The sequence below is a fragment of the Rhipicephalus microplus genome, chromosome 7 (assembly GCF_043290135.1).
Source record: "Rhipicephalus microplus isolate Deutch F79 chromosome 7, USDA_Rmic, whole genome shotgun sequence".
Lineage (NCBI taxonomy): Eukaryota > Metazoa > Arthropoda > Arachnida > Ixodida > Ixodidae > Rhipicephalus > Rhipicephalus microplus.
Window position 1 is genome coordinate 6372765 of NC_134706.1, and position 24126 is coordinate 6396890.

Consider the following 24126-nt stretch of genomic DNA (forward strand, 5'->3'; position numbering starts at 1 on the left):
ATAAGCTTCAATCCGCTTGCTACAGGCGGAACTGGCAACTCTGCCGAAGGGTGGCAGTGCTGTACTCTACAGGGACTTGGCATCACTCGGCGTTACTTCTTATGACTCGGTATCACATCGTATGGCCACGACCAGCTACGAACTGATGAGCCCTGTTGTGTCTTTGGCCTTACGGCACCGGTGCAAGCTGCACCCAGCATTTTTTAGCTTGATATAGGGTTAAAACGTTCGTTTCCCAAAACTCGGTGTTGGTTTCAGCGTCGTTTTATGTAGGCGAAAAATTAGCGCGGTCCATGTAAAAAGAACATCAATATGCAAATGAAACAAAAACGAAAAAAAAACCGTTTGGTTCAATTGAGCATCATACCGAGGTATCCCGTATGCCAAGTACAAAGGCCCGCTATCGCTTCTAACTGCTTCTAAAAAAAAATAATTATGTCAATGCATGTGATAAGAGGAGTGTGCGTAACGCATAATATATTGCGTGGTGAAGCTCTGTAATAGCACTAAGTGTCAAAGCACGTGAATTGTGCAAGAAGCGGGTGTTCTAAAGGCCAACCCATTGAAAAGCACTCAGACATGTTTATTCAACATCATCAGTAAAAGCATCAACAGAGTGAGCAGCTCTGTAGATCTGCGTGTTACTTTGCGGACGTGTATCGTACAATTCGCAAAAGAAAGAATTACGCCGCAGTGGTCCCTTTACAACTGCACTTCCAGTAGCACAATCAAAGAAAGTTTCAAACAGCCAATGTTACGCGCACTGCAGACGTTGATTTCCTTATGGCATGGTTGAGGAATCCACAAGTACTGCTGACTGGGTGAGTAGGTGCATCATAAAATGAAATTGCTTCAGCGCAGCTCAGTTTGAGCGTGAAGGAAAGACACTATGCAGTCAAGAAGAGGAAAAACAGACGACAGTGTGAGCGCTATAACACTGTCCAGCGTGATATATGTATTATGCCCTAGTAAAAGCGCGTGACAACTGGGGACGAGCCTGGCGCTCACACTGTCGTCTGTTCTTTCCCCTTCTTGACTGTACAGTATATTTCCTTCACGCTCAAACTGAGCTGCGCTAAAGCAATATCATTTCGGGGAATCTACTAAGAATTGAAAACCAAATTAGCAGTCGAAAAGGGGATGTGCTCGGGGCCAGATTACGCTGATGCGTTCTAATCTTGAAGGTCAAGTTCAACTGTTCTGCACGTTCTTGCATTCGTTTTTGAATATTTTTATGTGATGAGACTACGCGAAGATCTCGTAGCGCGGATTTAGTTTGTATCGACACACTCACATTGCTTGCATTCAGATCCTTTTTGGGCCCGACTCCCGATACCATGAGCAGCTTTGGAGAGTTGATGGCTCCCGCGGAGAGGATTAGTTCGTATCCGATAGTCACGTTCATTTCTTCACCGTCTTTGGTAAAGATGACATGAGTGGCTCTTTTATTCTCGTCGAAAATTATCTGTGTGCACCAAAAGAAAGAAAGAAAAGACCGCCTAATATAAGTGATTATGTGCGTCTATCGATGTGTCGCTAAAGGGGAACTCATCCTGGTGCTTGTGTTACCTCGATCCTGCTGTTTTACCGAACACACACGAGCTTATCTCCTCGACTGTAATAGTACAGCCGTCAGCATAGTTAGGGGAAAGCTCCACTGCATGGCCTCGACCAGCATCAACAGCCGCCAGTGTTGTAGAATGCATGTTTGCAGCAGTTGTTAAATAGAGCGTGGGAATATTTTAGTGGTAAATTTATATTTACCCACTGAATGACCGGTGGGTTGAATATACTTAGCAGGTCGCTTTTCGTCACATTTCCTGTGTGGCTTTGTTTTCACGTGCGTCCACTAAGCTCGTTGCCGTATGTTTATCTCGACAATGAACCATTGTGTGTGACAGCTCGTGGGCCTTTCAAGTTCAAAGTCATAGCTGGCGCACGAAAGAATTGATATATTGTAAAACAAGGCAAACACAGGTTCATGACTATGCCGGAGTCACTCAATAAAGAAAGCCTAAATGTGGTAGTGAAGTTCATCTTCCAGTTTATTTATTTTCAAACAGCACGATACATACAATAGTTTCCGTTCGAGCGTAAACTGTGCTTTCACACTCAAAGGGTGCGTGAGTCGTCGTACCCAGCAATTCATTCACAAGATAAGCATACGGCAAACAAAAAAAAATTTCATGTGCACACATGTGAACGCAGCGCAAGCGAAACACGGCGAAATGGACATGCAAGGTGAGTGCATTCGACCCGCCAGTCAGACAGACGTTAAACAGAAATTCGCGACTAAAAATGACCCTTGCTCCATTGATCCCTGTCTGGACCAAAACACACATTGTCGAAGGCTTGGCCACGCTGGCGTCAATCGAAGACGATCGGAGCCATGTGGTGTAGTGATGGAGTAACGGCTGTACCTGTCGGGGAACGGGGGAGGGGGGCATGTGAGGCTTTTAGTTTAGATGGTTTTATATAAAATCGCACCTAGCCAGGTGTCATTGCAGATTTATATTACTCATCATAAATTGTAATGTATCGTCTGGGGAGCATTTTACTGAAAGTACCTTTCTTGTTTGAATCTCGGAATGTAAGAAGAAAGTGAACTGTGAATTAATTATGCCTTTGGCCAGCTTAACTACCGGAGCTCACGCTCTCCATCTGTCTTTGCTAAGACTGGCGTTCCCACACAGCATACCTACCATACGTTTTGCCAAGAGTCGGAGGAGAGAGATAACGTCATGGGGACGTGACAATTCCGGCTTTTTTTTTTTATTGCGATAGAATTATAAGTACACTCTCAGTAGGTTTTCACCATCGCTGTCATGTTGCGTATAAAGTAGATATCAATAACACTGTCCTACGCAACGTGTCCACTACGCCCTAGTACATCACGCGAGAACTGGGGACGAGCCTGGCGTAAGCATGAACGAAAACAGCCGGTCCTCTCCCTCACACCAAGAAAGATAGCAACATCCCCCCCCCCCTCTCCGCATGCGATACCTGGCGTCGATGATTTCTCAAGGCGAGAGGAAACGTCCCTCCCGTCTTTCATCGCGAAGAAGCACGACGGGAAGCCGGTCGAGTGAGGATTGGCTGCGTTGCTTAAGCAGCAATTCAGAACATTCATCAACAAGGTTTGGTCGTTATTTCGATTGGCATCCCTAGACGGTGCGTATACGTAGTGTGTCCTTAGCGCTTACTGTGTGCTGAGGTGACACACACCACCTCTGCCCTCTTTCCAACCGCCATTTTCTGACCCTGGTGCAAAGCAGCAAATCACTTACTAGTGGTATACCAGGTTTTCCTACCTGCATTTTCTTTTCATCTTTTTCTCTTGTATTTCTCTCTTTCTTAGGTTACGCTAGATGGGATCCAAAAGATTTATATGGCCAACTTCGTTGTGTATAACAGTCCACTTTGTTCATCTGGCATAATTCATTCGCCCTTTCAACGAAAGTCTTCTAAAGCTGAAAGTCTGAAATACTTCATTGAGCGACCCTTCAGAGATCCGCGGCTGCGTATACAACGGTAAAAAAATCAATGTGACTTACGTCACCAAAGACTTCATGTTGAAACATGAACATATGACGAAATAATGATGTCGTAGATCGCATAAATGTGTGACGTCAAAACTTCGAGTGATTGTGGCCTCATGACAAAGCATCGACACTTTGTCAAAAGCGGGGGGTGGGAGGTGCGGAAGTTAGTTCAACCGCATGAACTGAGAAAGCTTTAGGAGGGAGGAATCGTAGAGTTTACACTAAACACGGTAGAGGGAACTTTGGCGCTAGCGTCTACGGAAGCTGCAACACATGGTGCTTCAGCCATCATGAGAATTATGGTACATGGATTTGTCTAAGCTTCGTTCTTTCGGCCCCGTTTATTTCCGCAGGGCTTCGAGCTGCTTTATCGCGACATGAAGTTCAGAAAAAGTGCAGTGGTTTTAGTTCACCACCTTAAACATTTAGGCTCACCGATTCTAATCGGCTGCCAAAGTTCACAATCATACACTCTTCTTTATAAAATAAATTTGAAAACACAAGAATGAACGAAACCACAAGTTTATTCAAAGCATAAAGTACGAATGTTGTCTGTGTACTACCCATCATTCCCATGGTGGCTGAACGATCGCAATGCCATCTATTTAATGTTGAGAAACTCTATGGGAGGAACAATGGAATAGACTGAGCTCATCGAAGTAGTTTAATCTGTGTCTCTCACACCACCGCACGTTATGTCTTGCAAGAAGACTGGTCCACGATTGCATTACTGCATTCCGAAATGCGAAGCATGATTTCGCCTTCAAGTATTGCAGAGGGAGTAACATGCCTATTTTTCCCCTTTTTCTTCCCCCATCGCTGTGCATGTGTGGCCTACCAAATCAGTGAACCTCACTCCGATATATCTGTTTTCTTTTTATTAATAAACATCTTTCTTAGTACAAAGATGAGTATCAGCAATGTTATGGGGCTCATGTGAGAGACAACAGGACGACCGTTCAGTACTGGCTCTAAGTTGATACTGTCATTTTTAATACAGTCAGCCTGAAGTGGCATGGTTCGCAAGCTGGAGATCCGCCTACAATTCGTGGTACGCTTTTGTCGCTCTTGTTTTCAATGGTCGTGTCGATTATGCTGTCGTTCTATAAGTGACAGCGCGGGCCAGTGGTCCCATTCATTTGTTTATTTTTTGGTGTATTAAATATCTACCCTACTGTACATGCAGTACTCACCTTAGTGACAGTGCTATTGATCGATATGTGAAGATTTTCTGTACGATTTTTTTGTACACTTAGTAGGAAGCATTTGTTTGCACTCATTCTGCTTCCATTGGCCGTGTTTGATTGCACCCTTGAGTAACCTGAGTGAAGCAATTTGCACAATACACATGAGTGAACAAGGCGGAACGCAACGGTAACGATTCAGTAATAATATTTGCAGCATCCATAGTCCATAGAGAGCATGGCAATTAAGCCAGCATGGCGGCCCCAGAGGAGGATAGCGAGCCAGTAGGAGGACACGGAAGAGTTTGAACACCATGTTTTGACAAATGTGCGACACCATTGTGCGACACTATGATGTATATTGAAACAGAACTGCAATCGTGTGCCTAATCAGAAGCAAGTGAGTACAAATTTCTAGCACAGATTTAGTGTGGACCCAACGATGACGAAACTTGCTCACTTGGAGTCGCGAGCTTGTTAGGCGCTTCTTTAATTATTCTGCCACCCGGTTCCTGGACCCTTTGTGACTGAGCGCCATCCATATGAAGTTACCACCATCATCGGAAGACGCTTCTTCGTTGTCCGCTGCATTGGCCCAAACCTTTACACAGACATCATATCGGCTTCCTCGCAAATAAATATGGCAGCGAGGGGGTCTGAATATTATCAATGTTGCTTCACCAGTATACCAATATTCCCCAAAGGAAGGAACGTAACTACTGTGTGCTACCTAAGCTTACCTACGCGGCAGGAACTTGCAGGCTTACGATGAGGAGTCTGCTTCGACGACGCCACAAGCCATGAAAATTGAAAACGGTAGGTTTCCCAATAACGTACGAGAATAGAGTGATCAGAATGTGAACTTGCGTTACTGATATCTCCATCGAAGTAAAAACAAACAGGAAATCACCATGCAACACGCCACGTATGGGAACGCAAAATAACACATGGCAGACAGACTACATTATGAGAGAAGACAAGCACGGTGGGGTAGAGGCAGAAAGTTTGTTGGCCAGATGAAATATAGAATTCCCAGTTAATATCGAGTACCAGTCTTATAGGAGAAGCTTGGTCGAGGTCATTCATGTGCAGTGGGGGAAGTCCAGCTTATGGTCACGACGGTGAGATAGTGTTGTTCGCACAACGTCTTTTCCCGTTGCTTAGCGTGAAGCAGGTGATTATTGTCTAAGTAATGGTTTCTCGGAGTAGTTTCCAAGGAAGCTAGTGGTTCCGCAAACTCCTCCTCGATGTTCCACGAGGCTCTGGTAAGCTCAAGTCACTTAGATGGCGAACCCGAGATGCGATATATTTAAGAAACCTCCATTACTTCCACCCTAGTCTCAATGAGCAAATCTGAGTGGGTAACAGAAACGTGCGAGCTGTTCAATAAATCCCGCCAGCACCTTGAAACCAGCAATATACTTCAAGAACAGGGCTCTTAGTCAAGCTTGTGCGCTTGAATCTCGGAGGCCTTATATTGCCAAGGGGTCATGACATTGACGCAGGGAGCAGTCACCGTGTCCAAAATGAAACTTCTCATTTGCGCAACTTGTCGTCGGAAAACTGAAAGGCAAATTATATGCAGGGTCTTTCAAAAATCTGTCCAGTGTTTTTTTTATCTGCGTGCTACTTGCGGCGTTGCCTTCCTGTGGCAGAAGGCATCTTGAGATGGCTACAAACATTAATTACGACAGTAATCATAGAAATAAAAAATAAGCTTTTTAACCAGTGGTAATAGCCGGTCGAGCCAAATGGGTGAATTTGAGCCCTTCGTATACGAATAGTCCGTAGCCACTTTGAAATTTCGGAAAAGTGTCCACTGGTAATCATTGGCGAGCGATGCAATCTCGCCTATTTAGCTGGCGAAACCGAAGCCGACGCACCAAACAGCGCATCTATTATTCATTTCGACAACACCTTCAATGACCCTGTTTCCCTCGCATTGTGGTAAAGAATATGCGAGCGTCGATAAGCGGCCTCGAAGCGAAGTGTCTAAATTGACGGTTGATCACGACGGGAATCATGACGGGAATCATGAGTGTGGCATGTAGTCATGTTGTTATATAACACGATTTCACGATTTTCATGTTAAAGTTTGTCACTTGTGTTCGCCATGCAGGCATGTCATACCATACCAGTTTCGCAACATGTCATGTGAAAGAAACCACCGCAAGAGCAGCATGATCATGAAATGTAAATCATGACATTCATAGCATAAATGTCATGACTTTCATGTTATGCATAGTCAGTAATGAACGTTATGCAGTCATGTCATACCAAGTTTGGTATCGATACCATTATCCATACTGCCAGGAAAGCTAAATGTTGTAAGCGGGTAGATAGATAGATAGATAGATAGATAGATAGATAGATAGATAGATAGATAGATAGATAGATAGATAGATAGATAGATAGATAGATAGATTGATAGATTGATAGATAGATAGATTGATAGATTGATAGATTGATAGATTGATAGATAGACAGACAGACAGATAGATAGATAGATAGATAGATAGATAGATAGATAGATAGATAGATAGATAGATAGATAGATAGATAGATAGATAGATAGATAGATAGACAGACAGACAGACAGACAGACAGACAGACAGACAGACAGACAGACAGACAGACAGACAGACAGACAGACAGACAGACAGATAGATAGATAGATAGATAGATAGATAGATAGATAGATAGATAGATAGATAGATAGATAGACAGACAGACAGACAGACAGACAGACAGACAGACAGACAGACAGACAGACAGACAGACAGATAGATAGATAGATAGATAGATAGATAGATAGATAGATAGATAGATAGATAGATAGATAGATAGATAGATAGATAGATAGATAGATAGATAGATAGATAGATAGATAGATAGATAGATAGATAGATAGATAGATAGCTAGATAGATAGCTAGATAGATAGATAGATAGATAGATAGATAGATAGATAGATAGATAGATAGACAGACAGACAGACAGACAGACAGACAGACAGACAGACAGACAGACAGACAGACAGATAGATAGATAGATAGATAGATAGATAGATAGATAGATAGATAGATAGATAGATAGATAGATAGATAGATAGATAGATAGATAGATAGATAGATAGATAGATAGATAGATAGATAGATAGATAGATAGATAGATAGATAGATAGATAGATAGATAGATAGATAGATAGATAGATAGATCAAAGTCGCCGAATTTCGCCAAGAAATGCTTTGCATTAAAAAAAATTTGAAATGGGGGGGGGGGGTGAGCCCTTGACACATAATGGAGTTTAGCAGGGTTCCCTAAGACCAACACGCTTAGGAACATCTGTTTAAAGGGACTTTTTCGTATGCAGGATATATTGTAGTACTTTTTAAGAAAACGTAAAGCCGAAAAATGTTTTTTTTTTTTTTTTTGCTTGAAAGAACACTACGGCATGCATGAGAGAGCCATATTTTTACCTGTATGGTTTGCGCCATTGTAATCGATGTAGTCGTAGCCAGAATCTCGGCATGCATTAAGAAATGCGTAGCTCAGTGACGTGTTGTACGCTGGATAGTTAATGGGTGTCTCTCCTGTCTTGCCGTGATATTCGTTTCCTGCAAACAATTAAAGAGCATGGTTTTCAGGAAAATGTGAAAAATGATTGTCGGTGTTCTAAGCGGAGCACTTCAGGGGCCTGGCTTGTCATCCATGGATTATGCTCACAGTAAAGCGCTTGATATTATTAGCAAAACCAGGTTAAAGTGAGCGAACGAGGCCTTAAATGATGTAATTAACAAAAATAGTCAAGAATTAATGATAATAATTGTTTTAAAATTGTTCAGGACGTTCCGCAAATCTGCACCTGACTCCCGCGCCGCGCAAGAGATGATACCACAGCCTCGCCAAACGAACGATTGCTTAAGCCGCCGGCGTTCTCTGACGCACTTCAAACGCGAAGCATTTTTCAGTGAACTTCGACGACTTTTAGCGTATCTATCTATCTATCTATCTATCTATCTATCCATCTATCTATCTATCTATCTATCTATCTATCTATCTATCTATCTATCTATCTATCCGCTTACGTTTGGGTGCTCTAGTGGTCACACCCTTAACTTGGCGTAAACTACGTCCCGCCAGGCAGTGGCACATACCCACGGGTGATTATGTGCCACTGGTATGTGGGTATGTGCCACACGTGATTGACACTTAGTATCTACCCAGGAACGACGAGAATACACATAGACAATTTTAACGTGCGAGCGTTAATAAATATCTGGCAACGGTAGCGTCGAACCACCGAATGCAAAGAATAAATGGCAGGGTCCCAGCTGGAATCGAACCCTAGCATTCTGCGTGGCAATGAAACATTCCACCACAGAGATACTCCAGGTCTCGGAAGTACTTTTCAAATAGATGCTAATCTTCGTGAAAGGTCAATAATGGTTGTAGTGCTGCCTACCCAATTTTATAAACATTACATACCTACTTCTTTCATAGAGCCGTCACTTCAGGTTAACGTCAATTGTGGTCAGTTTCCATGCGCTGAAGTTGATTTATGTAGCAGCACCCAGGGCCAGCATCCTCGCGAACATCAGCGCCTAATATCAGCTGCTGGTGTTGCTAATGCGCATTTTCCTGTTGGCATTGCTGCGCAAGTGCAAACAACTGGTTATGTAAACATCTCCAACTCTTCCACATATGTCTGTGGGTGCAACATTTGTACATACATTTAACGTCATTTCTTGACGTGTCACTAAATAAAAAAATTGCTACACGGTCACCTTCCTTCCCTATGCTTCGCATAACGTCGATTCCCAGGTACGTAGGATCTGCCGAATTTTTAAATAAAATATTCTGAATAATCGTTCATTTACCATGGCCGGTGGCCAACATTATCCAATGGAAAAGGCCAATGTTGACCGATCATCCATATGCCACGACTTTATTTACGTGATGAACTTCTTTCTGGGAACTGCAGTTAATGATGTTACGGGAGAATAACTTCACTTTATAAAACGAGGAATAAACTCGGTGGTGGACAAGATGGCGCCCAGTTGGCTCACAGATCTGACAACATCGTCCTCCTCTTTGTCTTCTTCGTCGTTCTCATCCTACCGTTACATGATTTCCCCGGCGGCTGGAGCACCGACCCGGTGCTAATCAGGAGGCACTGGAGTAATACGGTTTGAGTCGCGTAACATGCACTACGTCAGTGTGAGGGTGAAGGATGGCGGGGTCCGTAGGGGTGATTTCGTATGTGACGTCAGTTACTTGGCGTAAGATACGGTAGGGACCTGAATAGCGTGGGAGTAACTTCTCCGAAAGTCCAACGCGGCGCGAGGGGAACCATAACAGAACGAGATCTCCGGGTGTGAAGTGGACGTCACGATGGCGGGCGTCGTATACGCTCTTCTGATTGTCCTGGGAGTCCAGTAAGCGTCGTCGAGCAACTTGGCGTGCCGCTTGCGCCTTCATTATTGCATCACGAGCGTACTGAGACTTGTCATTTAGTCCGGCCGGCAGGAGGGTGTCGAAAGGTAGCGCAGGGTCACGGCCGAACAACAGAAAAAAAGGAGAGAACCCAGCGGTGTCGTGTCTGGAAGAATTGTACGCGAATGTTACAAACGGTAACGTAGTGTCCCAGTCGCGGTGATCGGCGGAGACATACATGGAGAGCATGTCGGTGAGAGTGCGATTGAGGCGCTCCGTTAGACCATTTGTTTGTGGATGGTAAGCAGTCGAGAGCTTGTGTTTAGTGGCGCAGGAGCGGAGGAGGTCATCAACAACTTTGGAAAGGAAGTAGCTGCCTCGGTCGGTAAGGAGTTGTCGAGGGGCGCCATGATGTAAGATGACGTCCTCCAAAAGGAAATCGGCCACGTCAGTTGCACAGCTGGTTGGAAGGGCCCGTGTGATCGCGTATCGGGTAGCATAATCGGTTGCTACTGCAATCCACCGATTACCCGCAGCTGACGTAGGAAAAGGGCCAAGCAGGTCCACGCCAACACGGTAGAATGGGTCTTGTGGGATGTGCAGTGGCTGAAGACGTCCGGCCGGAGGGGCATTTGGTTTTTTCCGTCGTTGACAAGGGTCGCAGGCTGCAATATAACGGCAGACGTCGCGGTACATGCCAGGCCAGAAGAAGCGCCGGCGAACTCTGTCGTAGGTCCGTGACACGCCGAGGTGACCCGCTGTAGGTGCATCATGAAGCTGGGCGAGAACAGTGTGACGCAATTGAATGGGAACGACGAGTAGTCTTTCGGGGCCGTCAGGACGCATATTGCAACGGTACAATACACCATCATGTATTTCAAACATTCGAATGGAAGGGTCGGGCCTCACCGATGTGAGCCTTCGGATAATACCGTCCAAGAAAGTATCTCGTCGCTGCTCGATTCCAATGTCATGAAACGCGGATAGAGAGAAAACGTCGATAGGAAGGGTGGTTTTAGAGGAGTCGCCGTCTGGAGGGTCGACAGGATACCGGGACAAGCAGTCCGCATCTTGATGCAGGCGGCCGGTTTTATACAGGACTGAGTAATCAAATTCTTGAAGGCGCAGCGCCCAACGGCCAAGACGGCCTGAAGGGTCTTTAAGGGACGAAAGCCAGCACAAGGCGTGGTGATCTGTGATTACTGTGAATGGCCGGCCGTACAAATAGGGACGAAATTTACCGACTGCCCAAACAAGTGCCAAACATTCCCGTTCGGTTATTGAATATTTTCTTTCAGCAGGCGAAAGAAGGCGGCTGGCATAAGCAACAACACGGTCTCGTCCTTGTTGTTTCTGGGCGAGGACTGCACCGATGCCATAGCCACTTGCGTCTGTACGAACTTCTGTTGGAGATGAAATATCAAAGTGGGCGAGGATAGGCGGAGACGTAAGCAGACACACTAGATTTTGAAACGCATCTGCTTGCTCAGGGCCCCAGATGAAGCCAGCGTCTTTTTTGAGAAGTTGAGTGAGAGGGCGTGCTACGTCGGCGAAGTTTTTAACAAAGCGGCGGAAGTAAGAACAGAGGCCAACGAAACTGCGAACGTCTTTGGTACAGGTTGGTACAGGGAAATCTCTTACTGCGCGTATTTTATCTTGATCAGGGCGAACCCCCACGGAATCAACGAGGTGTCCGAGGACAGAAATTTCACGACGGCCGAAGTGGCACTTTGCCGAATTGAGTTGCAGGCCCGCCTTACGAAAGACAGATAAGATTTTCGATAGCCTTTCAAGGTGCGTCGCAAAAGAAGGCGAAAAAACGATAACGTCGTCCAGGTAGCACAGGCAGATGGACCACTTGAAGCCGTGCAACAGAGCGTCCATCATACGTTCGAATGTGGCGGGCGCATTACATAAACCGAATGGCATCACTTTAAACTCGTAAAGGCCGTCGGGAGTGATAAACGCCGTCTTCTCACGGTCCATGTCATCAACGGCAATCTGCCAGTACCCAGAGCGGAGGTCAATGGAGGAAAAATATTTTGCGCCGTGAAGGCAATCCAGGGCATCGTCTATGCGTGGTAAAGGGTAGACGTCCTTCTTCGTTATTTTGTTTAAATGGCGATAATCAACGCAAAATCTCCAGCTGTTGTCCTTCTTCTTTACAAGTACAACAGGGGACGCCCAGGGACTGCATGAAGGCTCGATGATATTCCGAGAAAGCATTTTGTCGACCTCCTGTTGGATGATGCGCCGCTCTGCATGGGAAACACGGTAGGGTCTCCGATGGATGGGACTCGTATCGCCTGTATCAATCCGGTGCTTAACAACGGACGTCTGGCCGAGTGGGCGGTCGCCAAGGTCGAAGATGTCCCAAAAAGATGCAAGCAGGGAACGCAGGTCGTTAGCTTGTTCTTTCGGCAAGTCGGGGGCAATCATCTTGGTTAACACACTTTGGTCTGATGGAGGAGTAGACGAAGTTTTTTCGGCACTCGGGATGCTGTCATAACTTAGAGTGCAAATATGGCACTCTGCCGCCGGTACGATCTCGGCTAGAGATATACCACGAGGGAGGACTTGTGTACATAGTGAAAAATTCACTAAGGGTAGGCAGGATGCATTGGCCGTAATAGTGATGACGGTGTGAGGAAACGCAACGTTGTGCGAAAGCAGGACGTCAACATTGGGGGACACAATATAAACACCGTCTGGGACAGGTGGAACAGGGGAGACGCCTATGTAAGCTACTGTTCGTTGAGGGAGACGCAGGTGTTCTGTAGAACAAAGCCGACTTGGAGGGCAACTTGGAGGATCAACAACATTAGGTAGAGCGAGTTGCACTATACCGGCAGAGCAGTCTATCAAGGCCGAATGTTCAGACAAAAAGTCTTGGCCCAAAATTATGTCATTAGGGCAGTGTTCTAAAACATAAAACAGAACTGATGTGTGGTGTCCGGCGACGCTGACGCGAGCTGAGCACACACCAATTACGGCGACTTTTCCACCATCGGCCGTTCGGACCACAGGAGTTGGGCCAGGAGTAAGGACTTTCTTCAGCCGTGCTCTAAGGTCAGCGTTCATGATAGACACGTGTGCGCCAGTGTCAATGAGGGCTGTAGTAGGTACACCGTCGACGTCAACATTGATAAGGTTCTGATGTGCGGGCAAGGTCAGTAGAGGATTTTGGGATCGGGTCGGTATTGCAGCATCACCTCCAAGAGCTGCTCCCGTCAGTTTTCCGGAGGTGAACGCCGGAACGAGCTTGGGGACGGCGATCGGCGAGATGGGGGCGAGCGGGAGAAACGGCGTTGTGGCGAAGGGGAGCGGCTGGATCGGGGGCGCGAGGAATTCTCAGGCGTTAGCGGCTCTGTTTTCGGTGATGAGCGTGAATTCCAGACAGGTGGGCGATGGGGCGGAGGGTGAGGCCACGGAGCAGAGCTGGACCAAGCACGGCAGTGACGCGAAATGTGGCCTATACGACCGCAATTGAAGCATATCGGCCGGTCGTCTGGGGTGCGCCATACCGCCGGGTCGCGATAATGTGGGCTGGCAGAAAAACGTCGGTTGGGCGGAACAGTCACGGGTGGATTTGGTGTGGCGTAGTCTGGACGATGAATGGAGCAGACGTTTAAGCCGGCGTTGGCCAGTTCTTGCCTCACGACGGTCTGTATGAGAGAGACGGTGGCGTGATAGCTTTCGGAGTTGGGGGAGGCTGACACGAGTGGAGCTGCGGCTTCTATTTCCCGACGGACAATACGGACAACGTCACCGGGACTTTCCGTAGAAGGCAGGCGAGGGTCTTCGCATGTGGATGTTGCAGCCGTGTTTGGAAGCCGGGCAAACTGGTGGAGAACACGGCGGCTCTTCGCTTCTTCAAAGCGCCGGCATTCAGAAATAATGTCGTGGACCGTAGATGAATTCTTGAACACAAGAAGGTGAAAGGCGTCATCTGCTATGCCCTTAATAATATGGCCAACCTTATCGGCTTCGGACATCTGCGAGTCTACCTTGCGGCACAAAGCGAGCACGTCCTGAATGTACGTGAGGTATGATTCGGTGCACGTCTGAACTCGACGTGCGAGCTCGTTTTGGGCGGCGCGTTGACTTCCCACAGGCCTGCCAAATAGCTCCCGGAGCTTTTGCTTGCATAACTCCCAGCTAGTCAGTTCTTCCTCGTGCGTCTCGTACCAGACCTTTGCGGTACCTCTGAGATAAAAAATCACGTTGGCCAGCATGAGCGTTGGATCCCATCGCATACGTACACCCACTCGTTCGTATGACTTCAGCCAGGCTTCTACGTCAATGCCATCAGTGCCAGAAAAGGTACCTGGATCTCTCGGGGGCTCCAAGATGAGGGTTGACGGTCCAGTTGGAGAAAGCACGGACGTAGTTGGAGAAGGCACGGTAGTCGGGGAAGGGTCGGCATTGTTGACTGCAGTCGCCATGGGGGAGACCACTAGGCGCCCGCTACGAAGCTCCGTTTTGCGTGAAGTGAGTACCCCGCACCTCCCACCAATGATGTTACGGGAGAATAACTTTACTTTATAAAACGAGGAATAAACTCGGTGGTGGACAAGATGGCGCCCAGTTGGCTCACAGATCTGACAACATCGTCCTCCTCTTTGTCTTCTTCGTCGTTCTCATCCTACCGTTACAATATGCGCCTAATTGTGAATCGTAAACGCGTTATGATTCACGCCCTACCCTAATTTCTATATATAGGGTAAGTGCCTCACCAGTTGTATTGTGGTGTAATCATTGACGGCTCTCTCAAGGCGGCTTGTGGGCTAGTTTTATTAAGGCGGAAGCCTTAGATGCCCAGAAACGCAAACATTAACCGGCATGTTCTAGAAATCTTCATCAGGTGAACACGTCTGTATGTGACGTCACAACGTGATGATGACGTCATGGTGACACCACATCATGACTTCGCGGATTATCAGAATGTGTGACGTCATCATTCAGCCACTCTGACGCCACAGCGCGAGACGTCATATGATGACGTCTTCACACGACATCATAGTTTGGTCATCATCACTATAATCGTCCTGCTCAACCTGTTTAATTTCACTGCAAAACGAAGGCCTCTCTCAATGGCATCAAATTTTCCTGTTCAAGCTGATTCTATTTTGTCCCTGCCAACCTCATCTCGTCACTTTATCTAACTCTCTCTTTCATCTAACTCACTTCATCTAACACTGCCTATGTCAGGTTTTTCTTAACACTGACATTTATTCTATGCCTTCGTTGGATTGACGCTACCGATGTCGGGAATTGCTTAACGCTCGCGCGTTAAAATTGCCCATGTGTGTTCTCGTCGTTCCTGGGTAGATACTAAGTGTCAATCCCCTGTGGCACATACCCGCATACCAGCAGACCATACCCGCCCGTGGGTCTGGCGGGAAGTGTTTGACGACGTATGCGACAGGATTGTGACGTTATTCATGTATTGACCAGCGCTTCATTTTTTTAAGATCATTTAACAGAAGCAGGACTGATAGTTGGACTAGTTGGTGATACATTATGGGCAGTACCAGCGCACGAACTCACGGGACGAAGAGAAGAGACAAACAAGACCCAGCCTTCTTGGCGGCAAGAATAGCCACGTGCGACAGCGCCTTTTGTGTCTCTTCTATTCATCCCGTGAGTTTGATTGATTGATTGATATGTGGGGTTTAACGTCCCAAAACCACTATATGATTATGAGAGACGCCGTAGTGGAGGGCTCCGGAAATTTAGACCACCTGGGGTTCTTTAACGTGCACCCAAATCTGAGCACACGGGCCTACAACATTTCCGCCTCCATCGGAAATGCAGCCGCCGCAGCCGGGATTCGAACCCGCGCCCTGCGGGTCAGCAGCCGAGTACCTTAGCCACTAGACCACCGCGGCGGGGCATCCCGTGAGTTTGTGCGCTGGTACTGCCCATAATAATCATTTAACCCTCCCATGCTAATTTTGGTTCAGGCCAAGTTAAGGGAGTGACCACAAGAGCAACAGAATGTAAGTGGCTGGCTAGCTAGCTAGCTAGCTAGCTAGCTAGCTAGCTAGCTAGCTAGCTAGATAGATAGATAGATAGATAGATAGATAGATAGATAGATAGATAGATAGATAGATAGATAGATAGATAGATAGATAGATAGATAGATAGATAGATAGATAGATAGATAGATAGATAGATAGATAGATAGATAGATAGATAGATAGATAGATAGATAGATAGATAGATAGATAGATAGATAGATAGATAGATAGATAGATAGATATGCTCAAACTCGCAGAAGTTCACTAAGAAATGCTTCGCATTTAATATATTATTATTATTATTATTATCATTATTATTATTATTATTATTATTATTATTATTATTATTATTATTATTATTATTATTATTATTATTATTATTATTATTATTGTTGTTGTTGTTGTTGTTGTTGTTGTCGTGGTTGTTGTCGTGGTTGTTGTCGTGGTTGTTGTTGTTGTGTTCACCGTAATTCATTGTTAGACCTACTTTTTACTTTCTCGGTTGCTTGAATCCTGAATCATTTTTGGCAGTTCGTTGTTATCGTCACTAAGGAGCACTGTGTTATCTCCGAATTGTAGGCTGCTGAGCCATTTTCCATTAACCTTGGTAATTGTATCCTCCCAGTCTAGCTGTCTGAACATTTCCTTCAAGCACGCAATGAACATTATTCAGAATATCATACATTTTAGATGCGGAGCATCTTATACTCGCGCCTTGTAGTGCGCCGTCCGCGCCGTCCGCGCCGTCCGCACCGCTTCTCGAACATTCGACAGCTGACGCGCGCGCATGCGCCGTCGCGCCGTCGCCCACTCTTCCACCATCTGTGCATCCCTTCCTCCTCTACACACCGCGCGCGCTTCACTCCTCCACCATCTGTGCACCCTTCCTCCTCTACACACCGCGTTCGACATCTACAATTCTCCTGATTCTCCAGTGGACGCGCATGTGGCGTCGCGCTTCGAGAACATTCAACAGCTGACAGTGCATGTGCCGTCGTGCTGTATATATACTCAAGGTCGGCGCTCGCTCGCTCAGTTGCCGCTCGTCGGTTGGTTTGTACGGCGCGTCGACGTCCAAGGTCGCGGTGAAATGAATTCCAACGAATCCACAAACACAATGATCGACGTCCCTTCGACCAGCGCCGCCCTTTCGCATACGTGTGTACGTGTTCACTCATTTAACACCCCCTCCTACAACCACGTTAACCAATTTAGCCATCGACCCAAGTAAGTCGCAATTTAACACCCCATTTCACAACCACGTTAACCAATTTAGCCATCGACCCAAGTAAGTCGCACTTTAACACCCCGTTAACCAATTATATGGTCCGCATCCTCCTCAGTGTTCCCCCGAGGGAAGCTGCGGGCAATTTTTTTTGCCTCACTTCTTTCTCGATTTCCATTTTCTTGCTTATCTGGTGAAAATATAAGGTAGCTGTGGGATGTCTCTGCATGTCACCTAAGGTATTCACACGGGGTTTAGGTTATATTTCAGGCGACTTTCAGACATCTGTGCCGATCACGGGGTCAATGCAAGGCCAGGTGAAGTGCACTAAGTTTGCGATGCTTAACCTCCCTGCCTTCTCTCTCGTTCTTGTCCTCCTACAACCCTGAAGGCATTGCAAAAACACGTTAAGTGCAAGAAGCTTTCACTGGTAGCTGGGCAGGATCAATACATTGACTCAACAGAAAATGGTTTTCACCTTCCAGTCATCTACGGAGAATGCATAAGAGACCATGTGATTTTTTTCTCATTGCTCATTTTCTATAGTTCATACCGATGTCGGACAAGGAATATCTTGTCGTCTTCTATACTTACGGCACCGATCTTGTTAGCCTGTCTACTCGCGTGCTGATCAATCAACAACCAAGAAACTCGTCATTCTCTGTGAACTACATAACGCTGACGACATCGGGATGACTTCCTGAGACGCATATACTATGTTTGGCAAATAAACCGGCTGCGATAAAGCAGCCACTACGACGGAATGCTTATTATCTCTTCATTCTCCTTCTTCCCTCCATCGTCTAGTAGCAAACCTGAAAGAAGTCAATTTTTCCTCTCCTAGATACTCTTGGTTATTGTGCTTACGTACACACACACACACACACACACACACACACACACACATATATATATATATATATATATATATATATATATATATATATATATATATATATATATATATATATATATATATATATATATATATATATATATATATATTGACCCGTGTCTACATGTAAACGAAAACGACGAATTGGGGGATTTGGCGGACAGGCTTGATTCGAAAACGAAGAGGACAATCTTGCGGCTCAGCTGTTCAGAAGACGCTGCTTTCGCTGTCTCAATGCGTACCTGTGCTTTGTTCGCGTTGTACCGCGACACTGGTGGAGGTGCTGGATCGCAACCCTGTCTCATGCTCCACACTCCCGCTGGGAGCCGTTCCTCCAGTTTAAACGCATTGTTACCAACTGCAACTCCTGTGCATCGTTTCAGTCGACGGTTGCGAGGCCTCGCACCAGAGCAGACTCTCTCGCCGGAACCTCCCAGGCACCGCTCACCTCGACCAATGGCCAACGCAAGCCCCCAACAGCTGCCCCAAGGCAGCTTTCCGATGCACCCATCTCAGGTGACCACCTATCAACCACTCGTTCCTGATCGCTTTAGTGGCGGCGCCCATGAAGACGCTGACGACTGGCTTAACCACTACGAGCGTGTTGCCAAGATAAATCATTGGCCGGAACAGGGAAAGCTTTCTCGAGCCTATTTCTACCTTGAAGATGGTGCCCGTACTTGGTATGAGAATAGAGAAACCAATCTATCAACTTGGCCCGACTTTCGACGGCAGTTCGTCGATACCTTCGCCAATGTCGATCGACGCGACCGTGCACAGCAGTTATTGGAGCTACGGCTTCAAAAACCCAATGAAACCGTTGCAATGTTTGCCGAAGACATGACTCGTCTCTTTCGTGGAGCTAACCCGCTCATGACGGAATATACTAAGTTGAGTTACCTCATGCGCGGTGTCAAGGAACAGCTTTTCACCGGCCTACTGCGCAACCCTCCAAGTACCGTGGTTGACTTTATTAAGGAAGCTACGGCTATCGAGCGGGCCCTTCATCAACGCTGCAGGCAATATGACTGCATGTCGAGCAATGTCCAAAGTAATACTATCGCTATGACGTCTGAGAGTCAGAGCTCTTTGAGAGACTTGATTAGGGAGATAGTTCTTGAAGAACTGCAGAAGTTCCGGACTCCGGTTGCTGAAACGCCCATTGCTTCGGTCGTTGAAGCCGTGCGTGACGAAATCCGCCAAGCGTTGTCTACGGCTGGTCTTGATGCTGAGCAGTGTCCCATGAGCTACACTGCCGCTCTCCAACGTCCACCGCCCGCTACGCTGACGCCGTACCGCCAGACACCAATGGCCCTTTGGTCACCGCCGCAAGAGCAGACACTACAGCAACCACCCATGCCACAGCCATACAACCAGCCATCCACAGCCACGCCATGGGCATCGACGCCAGAGGAGACACTCAGACGTCCACCGACACGAAGAACAGATGCATGGACCACAGTCGACAGGCGTCCACTTTGCTTTCACTGCGGAGGTGCAGGCCATATTGCCCGTCATTGCTTGCATCGAGGCGATTTATTCCGTCCTGTTCGACCTTGGTTTTACGGTCGACGTGCCAACGACGAATACACTCGACGCCGTGACGACACTTCCTTCTACGAAGCCCGTTCTCACTTTGAGGACGGCCGTACCACTGCAGAGGAAGCAATGCCTACTAACCCACCTGGTCTGGGACGCCAATCCCCCTCTCCATCTCCCGCGCGTTCTCCTTTGTCGCACTACCGCAGCTATGTGGACCTTAATAAAAAAAAGTTCACCTAGCCCACGCCGGGGAAACTGGGGGCGGTGACCTCCGGGGGCAAGGTTGCAGGCCATGAGGATGACGAAAAAAGCCCCCACTGCATGACGTCGTACAGCCGATAAGCCGTGAAAGCGATGAAATCGTGACTGCCGACCTAAGTATTCTTCTTGACCGCCAGCAAGTGACAGCTTTAGTCGACACCGGTGCCGACTTCTCTATTATCAGTCAGGACGTCGCCGACAGCCTCAGAAAAGTGAAGACGCCGTGGACGGGCCCTCATATAAGAACGGCAGGGGGCCAGTTATTGATGCCCTCTGGAAGATGTACAGCAAGAATTGACATCAGAGGTTCTCCTTTCACTGCGTCGTTCGTCGTTATTGCCGCATGCTGCAGAGATATAATCCTTGGCATGGATTTTTTACGAGAATATGGCGCCGTCATTGACATCCCAAAGAGTTTGATTACTTTCTGCAGCAGTACTTGCTTACCCGATTTTCCAGAGGCGCGAGCAAACCAACTGCGTCTTATTGATGACGACGTGGTCCTCCCTCCTAGGTCATGCACGCTTGTTTGTGTGGCCGCCACTGTCCAGTTTGACGCCAAAGGAGTTGCAGACCAAATAAGCTCGCTTCTCTTCACCCACGGTATTTTTGTCGCACGAGCTATTGTAAGAGTTGCTGCTGGACGCGCGGACCTACTGCTAACCAATTTTAGCGCTGAGCGCAGGCACCTTCCAAAAGGCACGGCTGCCGCTTACTTCGACAATGTCATAGATACCGAAGGCTGCTTGGCGGTAGTCGACGAGGCGCTAAAATTCGATTCAGCGCGTGTTCTAGACCTTAGCATTACTTTGCCGGAAGACGAGCGACGCAGACTCCTTGAGCTATTGGCCGAATACCAAGATTGCTTTTCGACAACATCAAGAGTTGGCCGCACGCCTCTAACCAAGCATCGAATAATTACCGAGGAAATGGCGTGACCTATTCATCAGAACCCTTATCGTGTGGCTCCAAAAGAACGCGAAGCGATACAACAGCAGGTAGACAGAATGCTTGAAGATGACGTCATTCAGCCTTCACAGAGCCCCTGGGCGTCGCCTGTGGTCCTCGTGAATAAAAAGGACGGAAGTCTGCGCTTCTGTGTGGATTACCGGAAGCTAAATCAGGTGACCAAGAAAGACGTATATCCACTACCTCGTATAGATGACTCTCTCGACAGACTTCGACATGCTCGATACTTCTCTTCAATGGACTTGCGCAGTGGATATTGGCAAATCGAGGTGGACCCGAAAGACTGCGAGAAGACCGCTTTTGTAACAACAGATGGGTTATATGAATTTAAGGTCTTGCCATTCGGTTTCTGTTCAGCGCCTTCTACCTTTCAAAGACTCATGGATACCGTGCTTTCCGGGTTGAAGTGGAAAACCTGCTTAGTATATCTGGACGATGTCATAGTGTTCTCCGCAACGTTTGACGAGCACCTTGAAAGGCTTGAAGGGGTCTCACGAGCCACACGGTCCGCGGGCTTGATGTTGAATCCTGAGAAGTGCCACTTTTGCAACGAAGAGCTGCAATTTCTTGGTTACGTCGTCAGTCATGCAGGTGTTCGTCTCGATCCTGAGAAAATCGTAGCCGTTGCACAGTTCTTTGTGCCAACCGATAAAAAGGCTGTCAGACGTTTCTTCGCCTCTGTGCATATTATCGACGATTTATCGCGGACTTCGCACGCAAAGCATCACCATTAACTCGCCTCACGAGAGAAGACGTTACTTTTGAGGGGAAGAACGAAGAGGAAGCGGCTTTTGACGATCTTTGTCAGCGACTACAAACACCTCCAGTCCTTGCCCACTTTAACGAGAGAGCCCCTACGATGCTCCATACCGATGCTAGCAATGTCGGTCTGGGAGCTGTGCTTGTGCAGCAGCAAGAGGGCGCAGAAAGGGTAATCGCTTACGCAAGCAGAACGTTAACACGTGCTGAGGCTAATTACTCCGAAACCGAGAAGGAATGTCTTACCGTGGTGTGGGTGGTTACAAAATTTCGCCCGTATTTATATAGCCACCCCTTTAAAGTAATTAGCGACCACCACTCACTGTGTTGGTTAACAAGCCTTAAAGACCCTACAGGGCAATTAGCACGTTGGAGTCTCAGGCTGCAAGAGTTCGATATGGTAGTAATACATAAGTCAGGCAAGCGACATATGGATGCTGACTGTCTGTCCCATTCACCCATTGAGTCGGCAACCCTACCCGAGGATGAGGAAATGGCATTTGTCGGTGTCCTCGACACGACCACAATTGCGCAGCAACAACGGGACGACGCTGAATTGCTTGGCATAGTTAACTACTTGGATGGCAGATCTCAGAAGGCACCGAGAGTTTTCGCAAGAGTGCTGTCATCGTTTTGTTTACGGAATGGAGTACTCTACAAAAGAAACTTTTTGTCGACGGGATCCGCCTATCTGCTCGTCATCCCTGCAGCCCTTCGCACCGAAGTACTCAAAGCATGCCACAATGAGGTGACCTCTGGCCATTTGGGTTACACGAGGACGTTGGTCAGGGACGTTGGCCAGAGTACAGCAAAGGTATTACTGGCCGAGACTAACCACAGCCGTGAAGCACCACGTTTGTACCTGTCTCGCTTGCCAGCGCCGCAAGTCACCACCGAATAAACCAGCTGGCCTCCTGCAAACCGTGCAGGTTCCAGCAGCCCCATTCTACTAGATCGGCATGGAAATTTTAGGCCCACTACCTACTTCTACTGCAGGGAACCACTGGGTTATCTTCGCGACAGATTATCTGACCCGTTATGCCGAGACAAAGGCTATCCAGAGAAGTACAGCAGCGGAGGTGGGAAGATTTTTCACCGAGAATATTGTACTAAGGCATGGTGCACCAACCGTTGTGATCACAGACAGAGGAACCGAATTTATGGCAGCTCTTTTGGATCACGTCCTGATGCTGAGTGGAACAACTCATCGTAAGACCACCGCCTACCACCCACAAACAAACGGGCTGACAGAGCGTCTAAACAAAACCATTGAAGGCATGCTTTCGATGTACGTAGACGTTGAGCACAAAAATTGGGGTGCAATCTTGCCATACATAACGTTTGCGTACAACACGGCCAAACAAGAAACGACCCGCATGACCCCATTCAGCCTCGTTCATGGGCAAGAAGTACGAACTATGTTCGATGCGATGCTATGTACCACATGAAGGTGACGACATCGACCCAGACGCCGACACGTTTACGGAACACGCGGAAGAAGCTAGGCAATTGCACGTTTACGGATCCGCCACAGCAAGAGTACGATGCAGACCGCTACAATGCTCACCGCAGAACAGTTGTCTATCAAAGTGGCGACAAAGTCTGGGTTTGGACACCCGTACGGAAACGAGGACTTTCCGAAAAGCTCTTAAGAAGATACTTTGGGCCGTACCGAGTGCTGTGACCACTGAGTGACGTCACTTACAAAGTTGTTCCCGACAGTTAGTGTAGTACGAAGCGTCGTCAGCACCATCCTGAACTCGTTCACGTAGTGCGCATGAAGCCTTACGTCAGCGAGTGATTGCGTGAGACTTTTCTTTACAAAAAAAAAACTGCATTATTGACCTCACATCGGGTCGATGCTCTTTGAGAGGGGGGCAAATGACCCGTGTCTACATGTAAACTAAAACGACGATGGGGGGATTTGGCGGACACTAGTTAGTGGGCCGGCTCGATTCTAAAACGAAGAGGACAATCTTGCGGCTCAGCTGTTCAGAACACGCTGCTTTCGCTGTCTCAAGGCGTACCTGTGCTTTGTTCACGTTGTACCGTGACAATATATATATATATATATATATATATATATATATATATATATATATATATATATATATATATATATATATATATATATATATATATATATATATATTATATATATATATGGAATAGCCGCCATAGTACCTCAATTGATAAGACATCGAATGCGTAATTCGAAGGTCGCAGGTTTGGTTCCTATTCATGGAAAATTATATTTTCACCCACTTTTTGTTCATGCCATTTATATTACA

General features: G+C 47.0%; 1 protein-coding gene across 3 annotated transcripts in view; it reads right to left on the reverse strand.

The window, feature by feature from the left end:
* LOC119184697 (4-pyridoxate dehydrogenase) overlaps positions 1 to 24126 on the reverse strand; it is a 73238-nt gene that overhangs the window by 44263 nt on the left and 4849 nt on the right. For 2 of the 3 annotated variants that reach the window (XM_037434011.2, XM_037434009.2), the window contains exons 4-6: positions 8205 to 8342; positions 4736 to 4863; positions 1295 to 1465 (exon numbers count right to left, since the gene is read on the reverse strand). In XM_037434011.2, the coding sequence (XP_037289908.1) occupies positions 1295 to 1465; positions 4736 to 4863; positions 8205 to 8342 (437 nt within the window). The remainder of the gene's footprint in view (positions 1 to 1294; positions 1466 to 4735; positions 4864 to 8204; positions 8343 to 24126) is intronic. The other variant, XM_037434010.2, reaches the window with a different exon arrangement.